Source organism: Ixodes scapularis, unplaced genomic scaffold (assembly GCF_016920785.2).
Source record: "Ixodes scapularis isolate PalLabHiFi unplaced genomic scaffold, ASM1692078v2 PGA_scaffold11__112_contigs__length_91849675, whole genome shotgun sequence".
NCBI lineage: Eukaryota > Metazoa > Arthropoda > Arachnida > Ixodida > Ixodidae > Ixodes > Ixodes scapularis.
The window spans coordinates 46011757-46026834 of record NW_024609837.1 but is presented as its reverse complement, the minus strand read 5'-3'; the positions used below and the strand labels follow the sequence as shown (position 1 = coordinate 46026834).

Below are 15078 nucleotides of genomic sequence, written 5' to 3'. Positions count from 1 at the left end.
TGGTTTAATTTACCTCCTCTCTCGTTGTCGCCCTTGTCTCTATTTATCATTTATGTTTTCTTGATTGTCTTTTTTTACCTCTCCAGTCACTTCTATTCACTGAACTTGAGAAGTTATCACTCCTGGGATAATACTGAGAAAGGTTTCCAATCGAGGCTACCTGCATTGTCTCCTTGGGGCCCAGGCACCAAATCGTCTTCACTATATTCTCCTGTGCCGCCATTTTCAAAACGCGGTATACGGCCTACAGAAATTGGCACCATGCTCAGGGGTTTATTTTTGCACTACGAAAAAAATATCGTCAACCTTAAAGGAGCTGTGCAACGATTTTAACGTTGAAAGAATTGGCATCTTCTGCTTTTGATATTGTTCACCTTGTCACAAATGACAGAAAACACACCCCCTTTCATCGAAATGTTGCGATTTCGCCGCGTAATCGCGAGGTAAAAATTAGAATATTCCCAGACCTGCAGCCGCGAGCGGCCGCCATGGGAAACACGCGCGTGACGTCACTTGGGTACCTGTATAAAAGATATAAAGTTCTGCAAATACCTGCTCAATAAAGGGTATCTTTTCCATAAATATTGCCGTCCCAACAACATAAATGCTTGAAAAACGTAGTATCAATTACAGAAATTTTTAGTGGCGCCATCTACCCGAGGTCAATAAAACCGACAGCTCGAGCAGCATCAGCGGCTAGCACGAGGAGCCGAACGAGCGCTTTGGTTTGGTTTTCCGCCGTGTCGATCTCGACTTCGAACGTCGCCGCTCGGCAATGCCGACCGGGTGCTCCGTTCTCCTGTGTCCTAACCGGACTGCACAAAGCCCTCTTGTCCGTGCTAAAAAGCTCCAGTTCCATCGTTTACCACGCGAAGAACGTCTCAGAAGTGAGTGGTGTGGAAGGATTGGTAGAAGGGACCCTGGACAGGCAGACGTGCGCGTGTGCTCCGAACACTTCGACAGCGACCGCGACTACCGTCGCCTGCCAAGTGTTCTTCGCGATGCCGGGCAGACGATGAAGAACGTCTACCTGAAGCCAGATGCTATTCCTTCGCTCCGACTGCCCCCCACTGCGAAGCGCCTCTCCCCTGCCAAGGACCCAGCCGTGCCAACGTCGAAGCGCCGAAGAACTGAGGTAAGTGTCGCACGTTCGCGAGCGGCACACGGTCGTGAACCTTTCGAGCACAGGTTTACGAACATTTTTGCTTTTGCAGAACGATGAGCCGGTGGAGGTGGATTGCTTCGAGAGGACCACACCTCGCGAGCACAGCTGTCATTGTCGTCACCGACCGGCGACACGCGACACAGCGGTCCAGGCCGACCTGCATGAAAATCCGGGACCCGCACAGACTCCGAGGCCGCCTGGCACGAAGGACAGTTCTGTGGGCACAGACCGATGGCTGGGAAAGCGATCTACCGGTACGCATCAAAAAAAGCCGCCTGTATTCGCGTGCTTGACGTCATATTGCAGGAGAAACTGTAGGAAGGGTCTTCATTGCTCTGCCAAGTGCCTTCCGACGGCACTCCACGCGAATATTGACAATACTGCGCGAATGTGCTTTTTTTTTTTTTTTTTCGCGTTTGCATGGTGTTTTTGTTTTTCTATGCGGTTTCATTTTGCTTCGAGCTCAAACGATTTTGAATTCCTTCTTGCTGTGGAAAGTGTCGAACATTGCGTCCAAAACTCCACCTTTCATGTGTTTACGGGAAGAAAAAGAGAGGAAGGGGTAATGCATTCCAGAATGTAACACTAGCCCACGCCATGACATCTACTGCCCCCAGAACTTGTGGACAAATTTCGAACGAGCACATAAAGTGCCCTCAGATGACACATATGAACACACTTGATGGTACACCAGCAACAGCATAAATTCTACGCAAATTTAGTACTGTACTATTTCTTAATTTAACTGGGACATGAGGGATGTAGTCTTATTCCTTCTTGTCGTTAGGCCAGGTAAACCCTATAAACGTGCTGCTGCTTGTTGTAGGTAACTAGACAATAATAATAATCTCTAGCAAAGGTAGCGGTACACTAGGTGACCTGCAAAGCTAGACAGATAGGCTGGAGCCCTTACTTATCAGCGTTTGCTAGCCAGCCAGCCGAAGCAATAGAATGCAAATTAAAACAAATAACGAAACAAAGGAGAGGCAGGTAACACCGCCTAGATACAAAGTCCCAGTGCCGGAGCCCCCAGCACCATTCGGGACGGGAAAACAGAATATTTTTTCCAGCCGAACCCAAATGCCATGCCAGCGCGACTGAGACACTTTCAGCCGAGCGCCGGCGCAATACTCTCACCAGGCCCACACCACACACCGCCTAACTGCAGCCGATGCAGGGGGCCGGGGTCTGGGCCCTGTATCCAGGCGGCATTGCGGAAGGCACATGTTACCTTGAAAGCTAACACGAAAGTCAGTGTGCATGCACAGCCCTGGTTGGCCTTCACCTTCTTTGACTTTCCATTGTATTTCACTCTCCAGGTCTAGGTTGTCGTTTATTTCAATGTGGAATAACCAAAAAATTTTTACTATTCGAGCGTGTTGGTGCTTTTCAAAACATTTAGGAAGTGGAGACACATAAGGGACGTCCCTTATGTGTCTCCACTTTCTAAATGTTAAGAAAAAAAATGTTACTGCTAGAATGCCATTTTGTGGAGGCTTGTACTAGTCAAACAGGATGAAGAGTCGGATAAGTAAACCTCTTTTTGCCCTTCAGGCACGCAGTGGAATTCCTACGCCAAAGGTATCACCGCCCACTGGGTACAGACCGAGGACTTGGAGACACCCGACAGTAGCAGCACCACTGCCGGCAGCAACAGCACAACCACTGCCGCAGCCTTCGCCTCCACCACCACTACCTCTGCAGTGCCACCGCGAAGACCGGGCCCAGCATGTGCAATGAGCCCTGTCCTCAGTGATTCGGACGAGGAGGAGGAGGAAGAAGAGGACGACGACGACGGCGACGACTGCGACGATGACCCTCTGTGGGAGCCACCCACCAAAGGAGGCTTTGTCGAGTAAGAATGGTTTCCTCTTGGGATGAGGCAGGCTAAATATGAATGAACATTTACAGCTGGCACCAATATGTGCTGGCACATGTCTTGTGCTAGCTGAATTGATCAAAATGCCGCTTAGGCTGCCCCTTGCATGCCGAGTCACAGAACCAAACACCACAATGCAGCAGTAAGGGACCTAGTGCTCCTAGCATGGCATTATTGCCTCCTGCCTGAGTACCCTTGTTCCAGCTTGTACTGCTGCTTAATTTACCAATACAACGGATCAAGAGCAGGCCATAGCAAGAAGAACGAGAAGTGTTCCACACGACTGTGGTGGCTTTGCTATTGATTGCAAACCTTTCGGGTCGTATGTTTCACAGCACAGAATTTTTTTTTTTCTTTTCAAGAACAGGTAGGGGTAGTTGCCAGTGCTTTGCAATGGTTTCACATGCTAACAAATATACGAAAAGACAACATCAAATTGTGATCCCAACTTATTTTATGTAAATATCAATCTGAATTTTAAGGGACCATAAATAACAAATAAATAAACTTGACTAAACCATTTTGCAAATTCTTTTTGGAAGTTTGTTATAAGTAGGGTTCATCTTGGACCGAATGTTTCTGAAATTGTATTAGTGAACGGTTCAGAAAATGAACAAGGCAGCATTGCTCCTTTAGTTTTTGTAAGCCAAGCACAGAAGTGACTGTTGATCAGTAAGCACTCACAACTTTTCCAGGAGTGCCACCACTGTGTCCGGAGAGCCAGACTACAAAGAACGAAAGTTCCTCGTGTTTGAGAGCAGCCTGCGGCAGTTGTTTGCGGTCTGCCAGACGTGCTACAGCCCCTGCAGTGTGTCACTGAGCACGATTGGCACGCTCCTGACGGTGCACACCTCTTGCCCCGCTGGGCATAAGAACCGTTGGGACAGTCAGCCCTACATCAACGGCAGGCCTCTGGGGAACCTCCTCATCACCAGCTTCGTCCTGTTCACGGGGGCCCCCCCAACCATCACGCTGCGCCTGCTCCGCCTAATGAACATCGTGGTGATCTCAATGAAGACATACACAAACTACCAGCGGGCAATTTTGATCCCAGCTGTTGAACAGGTGATTATGATGCTATCTTATGAGCATTATCTGACATGCTTTTGTATCCCAATGCAGTGTTTGACCACACTGCTTGCTAAAGTACCAAGCATTTTACTTTTATCTCCCACAGGTGTGGGAGGAGGAGCAGGAGAAGCTGTTGGGAGAGCTCCGTGACCAACCCCTTGACCTTGCTGGTGACGGGAGGTGCGACTCCCCAGGCTACAGCGCAAAATATCTGACGTACTCTCTTCATGCACCCCACGTGAACAAGATCGTTCACTTAGAACAGGTTCAGGTAGGAGAGGTAAGGAAGGGATCCATCGTCCTCATTACAATAACATGTAATTTTGTGAAACAGAATTAATACACTCAGTTGCACAGCAAAGCTTCTAACTAAACCTAATGCTTTTGGCACTTTTTGTGTTTGGCAATGTCATTTGGCACTGTTGTGACCAAAGCCAGGTCGTCGTGGCTTTCGGCAACTTGGAGTGATTCTGAAAAACACAAGCAGGCAGCTTTTATTTTTTTATACTTCGGGTTTTTTTTAAAAAGATTAAATTTCGTTTCTTGTATTATGGTCACCCGCAATCTTCGGTAGACCTTTTCTGCTTCAAACATTTCTTGCCCTTTCACCCACCATGTGTCTCTACGGAATGTCACAGAAGTACTTGACCCACAGAGTTCACAAAGCTCTTGTTCCAGACATGTATAGCATTGGCCCGATGAATTGGCCTTTCTAAACAGGTTGCAAGAATCTGTTTGTCAGTGTTATATGCATTCTATGGTGACAGTGTTAGCAGACTGTGCTTGCCTACTTGGATGTGCTACCTACAGATGTCAGAAGCATCGAGGGTGTGCCTAGATAACAGACAATCTTCTGAAAGCTTCTGATGTGTCCTTTAGTGCAGTATGTGTCTGTAATTTATTCAAGCTGCGGTGTTTTAGCCCCATTTCTGGTATGGGATGTGGCGTCGCAAGGTGCTGCATCCTCGTGTCTCAGGTTGCACCATTCATTGGCAGCACCTCCAAGTAGGCAAACACCACCTGCCAGTACTAAATCTCAGTGCAATACATTGAATTTTGTGGTCTGTTTAGAGGTCAGATTCAGTGGGCCCACACTGTATAGTATTGATGCGTTCGCAGCTTTTGAGGCATAGCCGGGCGGTTTGCCTATATGGTTTGGACACCGTAGCGTGGGGTTCAATTCCCAGCAGCGGACACATTTTTAATTCTTATTTTATTTAGGGTACTGGGAGGACCCAGAACAATCTCGAAAGTTCTTGTTTTAGTCTGTTGGCACATCTGTTCTTCTTGAACTATTTATACCCGTTTTCACCTCAAGAAAAAAACAAGTTTTGCACATTGTTCATATGCAGCGCAAAGTAGTTCTTATGAGATTTAGTTGTCGGAGGAAAAAGCAATGCTTTTGGCTTTTGGAGTGTGTACGGCTTAATAAGATAACATATATCTAACCTACAATTCACCCACAAATTCTCCTACATAAAGGGGGAAGTTAATGATGCTCAGCGAGAAGCCGGATTTTTTTTTACTAGTGTTCTTCACGTGAAAACGGGTGTAGTAGGAATGTGGTAGACGGTAGCGTGTTTATAAAAGTGACTTATAGCGCCTGCCTACAGTCAGTCGTCCGGCCGAGGCCCATTGCCACCGTTGCAGGGTGCACAATATTTTCATTTTGGAGGCACAGATTCGCCTTATAAAAAGCAGCTTTTCAGTTTTACTAACATCCACTGCTTCTGTTCGTGACAGCATTACCAATACAGCAATGGTCAGATTGATCCCCAGCTCTGAAACCAAAATTTCTATCTGGCGTCCGGTGCTGAATCGGTAATGCTGCAGGATATGTCAATACATGCAGTGGACGATGTACTGATTAGAGCAACTGGAAATAACTTGTTCTACTATCCTCTGATTACAGTGTGAGGCGGTTCCCAACAGTGGAAGTATGGAGAAGGAAGGCCTGATCAGGTCCCTGGCCTTTGCAAGGGAGAAGGAGCTGACAGTGCGGTCCCTGGCCACGGACAGGCACCGCTCAATCGCCAAGCACATGAGGGAGAAAGAGCCGGCTGTCCTCCACTTCTTCGACGTCTGGCATGTGTCAAAGAGTAAATGGCATTTCTCATGGTCCTATTACCGTACATAAACAGACAACCTACACTGACTGCCGACATGGCAGAAGCAAAGTTCTGGTGACTCCAGCGTCTGCACTATCACTTGGTAATAAATGGGCACCTGTTGCCAGTTGGCAATGTTTAAAACCTGAGAAAGGTAGATGACAAAATGCCCTTGGCATGTCTGCAAGCCGTGTTGCCTAGCAGTGCTACTTCTTTCTGCCTTTTTATATGTTGGTAGTCAACCCTTGTGTTGTGACTCTCTTTTGAAGAGAAGCTGATGTGGCTTTGTAATTGGGATAAACCGTCTATGCCTGTTGGTTTCACCTACACAATCTCGACTATGATTCATTTCTCTTTGTAGTGTCTAAATTATGTCAATTAAATGAACTATAAACAGACTTAAAACTATGATTCTAGCAGCATGATGTTTTCTCTTGTGCTTTTCGCATGCACATCACTTGTTTCTTTAGTTTATTAAAATATGATGGGCAGTTTGCATTACCAGCTGACATAAAGGCAGCAGTGAAAAAAGGCGTGAATATGTTTTGCAAGTGAGATGCTTCCTTTTCCTGTGTTGAATATTTTCTTGCAGATGAGCTGTTCGAAAAACTAGACAAGTGCTAATTCTGCACACTGGTCGAACTGCAGGTGTCAAGAAGAGCCTTAACGCAGCCAGCAAGAGCCATGACTGTGGCTCGCTGGTTGGGTGGGCACAGCCGGCGGTCAACCACATGTACTGGTGTGCGACGGCGAGCCGGGGCAACCCTGACCTGCTGGTGGGTGCCTGGTCGAGCATGACAAGGCACGTGGTCGACGTCCATGCAGACCACCCCGGGATGTACACCAAGTGCCTTCATGAGCCCATCGAAGATGGTGAATGGCTGGTGCCAGGTCAGTAGACGTTTCACATGTCTCTAAAGGTTCTACTTAGCAAGTTGACTTTCGGTGATTTGGAGCAGACAGGAAAAATGAAATTCTTCTAATGAAATGTCCTTCGAGTTATGAGCAAGCACTCAAACAATACTTTTTTTTGTCCTCCACTGTTGGCAGTTTAGTAAACACTATGCATATCGCAAATGTATCTGCAAACGTCATCAGTGTTCGGTTTGTTGAAGGAGTACTTCACAACAGGCAATGCAGCTTTCTCATTTTTCAGCACTCGGCAGCTTGAAACTACAAGCAATGCGATAGTTTTTATGTCTGACCCCATTCACAGTTTCACTCTCAAAATATTGACCAGAGGTTATGAAGTGTGTCGATATCTAGATATCCGTTATACGAAACACCTTCAACTGCCAACAGCTTTGTTGCCAAATAGCCATGGTGGTGTTTTAGGCGTAGTCAGCATATTTGGATGCAGAACAAGCCTTTGAATTAACTAGGTTTGACTGTAGACTTTGAATTACCGCACCTATTTTACATAGACTTGAATGTATGATTTCCGGGACTGCACCCTTACTTGTAACTATCCAACCATTTAAAGAAAAGACTGAGTTGGAATGAGTAAAGTGTATAAATAAAAGAAATATAGACTTAAATGAAATGCAGTAATGTTTAAGGGACCATAAACACAATTAAAAAAAAAAAAGGTTTAGAAAATAGTGTGTTTGAACTCCTTGGAGGCTGAACACGCTCCTCAACGTTTTATAGAATTCGGCGACGCCTATTTCATGCCTGCAAATAAACTGGCGAAACCGAAACTAGCTATCCTCAATTTCATTTTCTGGTCCTCCGAAATCAGAAGTGACGTCAACACCGAATTAATCGGTTTCGGTAGCATTTAGTGGCTGTCAAGCATGACTTTTGCGGCGAGTGGTAGCAAAGCAGAGACGTCGGGTGCGACGTCTCTGCTCTTGGCGCGCGGACAGGAGCCGCTTCTTTTGTCTTCTCCCACACCTACCAACTGCTTCTCCTGCTCTTCGGGATGTCGCTGTCATTGCTCCTAGTGCAAAGTTTGATGGAATTTCTAAATTGACACAAGGATCAGTTCCACCTAAAACTTACCAACATTGTTAGGGATGTGCCCGGAACATATTATAACCGTCAAATAAAACTTCAAAATCGTGTTTATTGTTCCAATGTAAATGGACTAAATGTTACTCAGGTAAAATTTCGTGCTGCAAGCCTTAATCTTGCTTTCTGTTTGTTTTAGACACACCTGCCCATGCCAGGTTTGTGGACGTCGTGTCCAGCAAGTCCCTACTCAAGGACCTGCGCCAGCTTTCCCCTGACACACAAACCTATGGATTGGAATCTTTCCATAGTGTGCTCAACCGCTTTGCACCCAAGTGGGCTGCCTTTCGCACAAAAGGCATGCTCGCCAGGTATGTACTCACAGAACACATAGAGAAATGTTAGAGAAAGGAGGTGTTGGTGACTACCCACATAGCTAACCGGAAAGCAGGTGATATATTTGTGATGTGCATTTCAGCTCACTGCTTTCCGTTTTAGGATATGTTGTCATTTTCGGCATTCGTCCACTGTTATTTATTTTTTTAGAATAATAAGAAACCCTTTTAAAAGGCAACTCCACTCAATTTCGAAGATTTCGGGATAATGAGTAATTTCAAATTAAAAAGACCTAGTAAAACACACTACGTCGTTTGCTTCGCAAAAAATGGGATATATATTTTCAAACCTAATTTTAAACACGAGCGGAAATCGAAACCGAAACTTTGGCTCCGCCCGGCAACATTGGCCTCGGGCCGCCAAGTGTTGGTACCATCTCGTACCATCACGTGGTATGAGATGTCACGTGATCCTCGGCCCAACGACGGGCAGGATTGGGTCGGGCGTGTGGCTGGTGCGAGTGTCGTCTGCACCTCACTCTTTGCCACGTTTTGGTGTCTACGGCATTCAACGACGTCTGCACAACTGCGGCATAAGTCTGCACATGTGGTGTGCAGACTTATGGCTTATGTGGTGTCCGTAGTATGGATGAAACTCCGAGAGACAATAATCACAATCGGTGAGGCGATGATGGCGGTTGTGACACGGAAGACGGCGGGACCACGGCGGGCGGCCGGACGGCTCCCAAGAAACGCGCTGCGCAGGCGCGTTACACCAATCACGTGGACACCGCTAAGCGCCGAGAGGCAACGTTGCTGACGTCATGCGCTACGCTCGCCCGGATAAGTGAAAACAAGCTAAAGGGGGCCATGATAATGACATTTAGCTCAATGTTGGCTCTGCCCATGCCGTAGCCTTGACTGCGCTGTTGTTTGCGCCTGAATTCGCCCGCTCAAGTCAGCCGATTTCGGCAACTTGGCGAGTTGCAAAGTTTGCCGGACCGTTTAAGAAACATTTAGACAGAACTGCGTCGTAACATTTCACGTGTGGTCTTCCTAGGCGATACTGAAGAGGACTGCATTGTTTTTTCAAAACCAAAAATGAAGCGGAGTTGCCCTTTAAGTTCTTTCAGTGTTTCGGAATTCTTCAGAAAGACGAGAGTCTCAGTGTGAGGGTGTAACATGGTGGCCTAATTCTTTTTTTTAACATCCTGCTCCGTCAGAATCACCGTTGTTTCTCAGTAGATAGAGCGGAGTTGCTAAATATGCAACTCTATGTAGCTGCACGTATAGCCTGGTTGACCTACTGGGCAGTGCACTGGGCTCTCACGCTGGTGGCCGAGATTCAATACCCGGAACCATGGGTGCTTTTATTTTGCTACTTTACTGAAAGGTTCTAGAATGATTGCATAATTAGTGGTAAGTTCCGACTTAGAAAGTTCTATGCCCGATCGTGTTCGTTCGGATGTTCAAGAAACCAGTGTAACATGAAAGAAGAGTTGGCGGGACAGTATGGAGCCATTCATCACCAGTGCTCAACCCTGCTCTCATGCCGATATCGGTGCCTGCGACGTTCCATTATTCTAATTTGTTTCTTTGCCTTTGGGCACAGGTTCACCCCCATTAAATCTATCATTCACCCTGTTTGTTTATCGTTCCTTCGTTGGATTCGTGGCAGTGTGCAGGTTCCAGCACAGACCCAAATGACATGACTGCTATCTCCGCTGCTAAGGAAGACCTAAGAATGCAGAAGTTTCATCAAAACATACCGGGCGGCATTTCAAAGCACATACTGTTTGTGGGAGCTGCACCACATTTTGTTTGTCTGCATTCTCTATTTGTTCAGGACCCGTGTAGCAGCGCTACACTGGAATGAGAACAGCGAAAGGGAGCAGGCCACTACTAAGGCGGGTGAAAGGCAGTGGGCAGTGAGATCGCCCAAGGCCAGGAAAGGGCATCACACCGTCTGCCCCCAAAAGACAAAAGTCACATATGGTATTCTGAAAGAATTCTACTCTGTGGTCTTTTTAATTGGTATTCCTGTACTATTAGGAGATCAATTTACGTAGTGACTACAGCTGATGACTGATTAGTCACAGGGTGTGTACCAACCGGGAGAACCTGGAATTCTCAGAAGATTTCAGTCATCAGGAAAAGTCTGGGAATTATCAAGGAAATCATCAAAAAGTTGACTAAATCAAGGGAAATGACCAATGAAAGTGTCACAGTGGCGCAGAAAAGGGCGCGACGGTATCACATCAGCATAGCCATGCTGAATGTTGCCGAAACAGTCCGAGTATTTTATCGAAATAGGTAAAAATCTGGAAAAGTCACAGAATTTGACATCAGACACCCTGTAGACCAGGACAGTATCTGCCCATAAGTTAAGTGCTCAGATAAACTGCTGTTGCTCACGGCATTGGCTTCATGCATCAAGATGTGTCGTCTGCCCCACGGCATTGGATTTATACGTCAAAAAGATAGTATGTCATCTACTCCATGGCATCAGCACCTTCTAATTTAATGAGAGGCACCCTCTTTTTAATTTCACATGAGGGCCATAATCACCCACGCAAGGTGGAAAATAGGCAGCTGAGGAGGAAGAAGGTTTCACCCGTGCAAACTTTTCTTTCCGGGACAGCGGGTATAAATCTAAATGCGAGCTGACACCTGTTTTATGTGATATAGATGTGTAGAGTATACAATTCTGAGCAGAAATTTATGAAGGCGCATATGTTGTATCACGGTGCTACCGACTTTGCACCGAAACTGAAATAACTGGAAGTAAAATGTTTTGATATAAACTACAGCTATCAAAAAATATGATAAATTAATTTTTCAGATTACGTCGGAAAGCTCGTGGCTCGGGCCGTGGCAATCTGCAAGGACATCGGACCTCTGAGGGAGGTCTTCAAGCTTGATGCGAGGACGCCGCGTCTGCCAAACCTGAACCGGAGCTGCGACAGACCACCAAAGGAGGATCTGGTTGCTGCCAGAATCAGCCGTTTTGGAAAGAAGGCGCCCAACGCAACGGAGTAATGGTTTGCTTTGCAAGCGCAATACCAGCGCACTCCACTTGCTGGTTGAGTTCTTGTTGCAGTTGGGGCTGTTGTAACATGAGATGGAGTGGGGCTCTGGTCGCTCGCACTGTGTATTTGAGGAAGCTGGCATTTTGCCTGACGACTTTTCCGTTTCGAGATGCCTTGATGCAGGATCCTCGGAATGAGATAACAGTGAAAGACCTGGGGTCATAAAATGGGGTGGATTTGTTGTGCTGCTGTTCTCTGCAGAGCGCGAGTTGACTTGAAATGAAGTTGTACGTTTGTGCGTAATGTCACTTGTTGACATATGCCTTGTCGTATCTTTTCCTCGCTGCATCTGTTTGTTGTGCCTCGATCTCGGTGTAGCCTTTGTCACCAGGGTTAGGAAGTACTGGTAACATGTTGCACACTTCCCAGTTCTTTGACAGATGAGGTGGTGATGGCTTGGTGTTCACTGCGAGCACCTTTCTTTTGTTTTCGTCGGGCTGCTAGAGTTTTGTTTTATGATGCTGACGTTGTGCTTCGCCTCTTCGAATAGCCGGCCTTGCTTGAGTATTCCTTGTACGTCGAGGTCGTGTTGTATGGTATAGCGGCGCAGCCTTGAGGACTTTGTCGTGATGAGGATCTGGTTTTTAATCTCGGTGTCCAGGCCAACGAACACACAGTGCCTCGCAAGCTGCCGCAGTCAAGCGTAAAACAGGTTGAGTGACTCGCTTCCCACCTGCTTCGTCTGCTGAAAGCGGTAAACTTCGAAGCTCGTAGTTACCTGGGGTAGGAGTAAGCGTCGAGCTTCCTGCGTGTAGCTGTGTATAGAGCAGTTGTGTCGCTGCAGAACTTTGCTGCGGTTGAGACAGGCGCAGTCACTGGAGGTTCTGGTAGCATGCAGCAAGTGTCGTAGAGGTCTTCTCCGATATAGTGCAACTGAAAGGCGGTGTTCCTGGCATCATTTTGATTCCACAGGCGACCACAAAGTCCTCGAACCGTTTTACCCACATTGACCACTCAGTGCCGACATTATTGGTATCAGTGACACGAGCGTCAAAGGAGGGAAATGGGGGGGAGCGCGCCTTAGTCCATCTTGCTAGGCAGGTGTCATTTGTTGGATGCGTCGGGGTCCATTCCACTTCATTGCAGGGCGATCCTTATGCTGTTCTTGCACATTTTCTTGGCCATTTGTAGCGTTGTCTGCGTTTAGGAGGGATGAATTTCGTCCGGTTATGATTCGGAACAAAACATGTTTATTACACATTCATAGCTATCTCGGATCATGTGTCCATGGATGTGTTAGAATCTCCTAGGATACTGCACTATTGAACTGTTCATTACAGTACAGTAGACCAAAGAGGCATGGCCTGGTTTGTGCCTACCAGGTTGAAGGAGAGGGAACGAAGTATGAGCTTGGTCTGGCTTTATTTTCACAGTCCCCACTTTTTTGCAATTCAGGCAAAGGAACATACCCCCGAATTTTGTGAATTCCAAAAGTGAGAATTGAGGGCCTCTAGAGGCCAGTGTTTTCTTTCGCATGCTCCTAAATTTCACTAATCCTTCAATTCGCGAAATTCACCAAATTAAGGGCTTGCAAAAGTAAAGGGTTTTACAGTATTGGGACAGCCAGTCAGCGTGCCCATATGCAGGGCACACCAACACTCGGATACAGCAGTTCTCACACAAACCCCCAAGGGTCCTCAAGAGCATTCATGGGGGGGAGTCGTCTTCCTTGCATTAGTGCATGTCAAATCAAGGACACGAAACAGGGTGTCCGATGTTGGCACATTATTGTCTAGCGTACATCACCTTTTACACTGATTGCAAGCTGCGAGTACCACTTCATATGTAGCACAATCTGAGTACCTGCAAATGCACTATGTTTTTGGGACCTTGCCTTGCAGCCTTGTTTTGTGTGTGTTTAGTTGATACGTTTGGTTTACATCCCGTCTGCCCCCTTTTCACATAATAAGTCTTGTGTCAAACTGATAGGGGAGGACGCTCACTCGAGTCAAGCCTCGGCTAAAGTGCGATGTGCTTATCAGTTTGTGCTGAGCCCCGAGTGAGCATCCTCTCCTTGAAGCAGAATGAAATTGCCCGCAGTGCCCCCGCCAGCCACCGCCTCGGTCACGCTCTCCCAGTGGGTCCTTCGTATTGCAGCACATTGTACATGAATAGTGCAAAATAAACAGCAATGCTTCGTAAGCTGTAGGAAGTACTGAATGTAGAATGACTACATGAACAGTGCAAAATTGATTGCAATGCTTTGTAAGCTGTGGGAAAACCAGCATCAGTGCTTGAAGTTGTATGTTTGTTTTAATCAGTCGAAATGTTTTGTTGTCTGGGTGCATAAAGTAGTATGCTTGCAAAAACTTTAGTGAAACAATGTGGCGTTTACAACATTTTTATTCTACATCATGAAACCCCGTATACGTTTCCGAAGGGAATTCATCCTGGATCCTCTTGACCACGCAGGCCGGTAGAACACGTCGATTGCGACGTCCCAGCCTCCGCCACATCCACCGCACGAATTGGTGATAGGCCGCAAAACGAAGCCTGGAAAATTTATAAGGACAAAGCTGGTCAATTACCACTGATACAAATGTTTGAAGTGCCAGCCAAGACACACTACACATCTCGATGATACTATACTCAGTTTCAAGTTGTGTGCAGTGCAGGCACAGCTTTCCACAGTGTTTTGTGTGCACAAGCACTTGCACGCAGAGGGTGTGTTTGGAAGCCACGCGCTCGTGCCTGTGCCTACACTGCACACAAGTTGGGACTCCGAGTATAGGGCAGGTTTATGAAATTGAGGTGCATGTGACAAATGAAAATACATCAAGATTTACTTTGGAGTATCTAATTAAGTGAAACGCAGGACTACAGAGATGTGATGTTTTCAAAAGCTGGACGGTGCAATAAGATGCAATGAATGCCTGACCATGTTACTTGTGCACATAGGAGACTTGACCGCATGTAATAAAAAAACAGCATCATGTGTCGAGCTTGAATGTTTTGTTTTACTGATTGTCTGTACTTTGCGATTTCTGGCTGAACAATATAAGCGGGTAATAGGGCCACTTCATGCAGAGCACACCCGCCTTTTGTCCTATTACACAAGACCTTGTGCTCAAATAAACTGGGCAACTTCAGAGAGTTGTGATGCAGTCTCCTAAACGTAGTGTTGTGTTCTTCCATGGGAATATCTGCATGGTGACGTGCGTGTGCGCCACCCAAAATGTTTTGTCAGCCCCAGACTGTCACATGTTTAAAAACTCCTGCATTATAAAAAATAAGGCATACCTTTTCTTTTTTCACAAAGGGAAAACCCAAAAAATTAGACCTTGATAAACTATTCCTTTTTTTTTTTTCTTCTTTTTGTATGACTGAAATTGATGTTACAGGCACGAGTGCGCTGTCTTCGACAACGATTTGCCTTCACGAACGCGTGCTTAGCAGGCCCAAAGTTTTGCGCTCGCTTCCGTTGCTTCCTTTTCGCTTGGGATTAGTAGGAAGTGAGGTCTGGAAGTATAAGCTGGAC

At 46.5% G+C, this 15078-nt stretch overlaps 1 protein-coding gene across 1 annotated transcript; it reads left to right on the top strand.

Annotated features, from left to right (window-relative positions):
* Positions 1-513: 513 nt before the first annotated feature.
* LOC115333167 lies at positions 514-14542 on the top strand. Its single transcript, XM_040215741.3, has 9 exons — positions 514-1135; positions 1215-1419; positions 2720-3020; positions 3740-4109; positions 4222-4395; positions 6028-6214; positions 6872-7114; positions 8376-8547; positions 11354-14542. The coding sequence occupies exons 1-9, from the start codon at positions 776-778 to the stop codon at positions 11430-11432; spliced, it is 2091 nt and encodes a 696-aa protein (XP_040071675.2). The 5' UTR covers positions 514-775; the 3' UTR covers positions 11433-14542.
* The last annotated feature ends 536 nt before the right edge of the window (positions 14543-15078 follow it).

What these genes read in the sequence shown, in the direction of transcription:
- LOC115333167 (XM_040215741.3), top strand. Translation starts at nt 776, where the DNA reads ATGCCGACCGGGTGCTCCGTTCTCCTGTGTCCTAACCGGACTGCACAA. An exon ending in AACAGGTTCAGGTAGGAGAG is followed by an intron (nt 4,396 to 6,027) that starts GTAAGGAAGGGA and finishes CTCTGATTACAG; the next exon opens with TGTGAGGCGGTTCCCAACAG. An exon ending in TGGTGAATGGCTGGTGCCAG is followed by an intron (nt 7,115 to 8,375) that starts GTCAGTAGACGT and finishes TGTTTGTTTTAG; the next exon opens with ACACACCTGCCCATGCCAGG.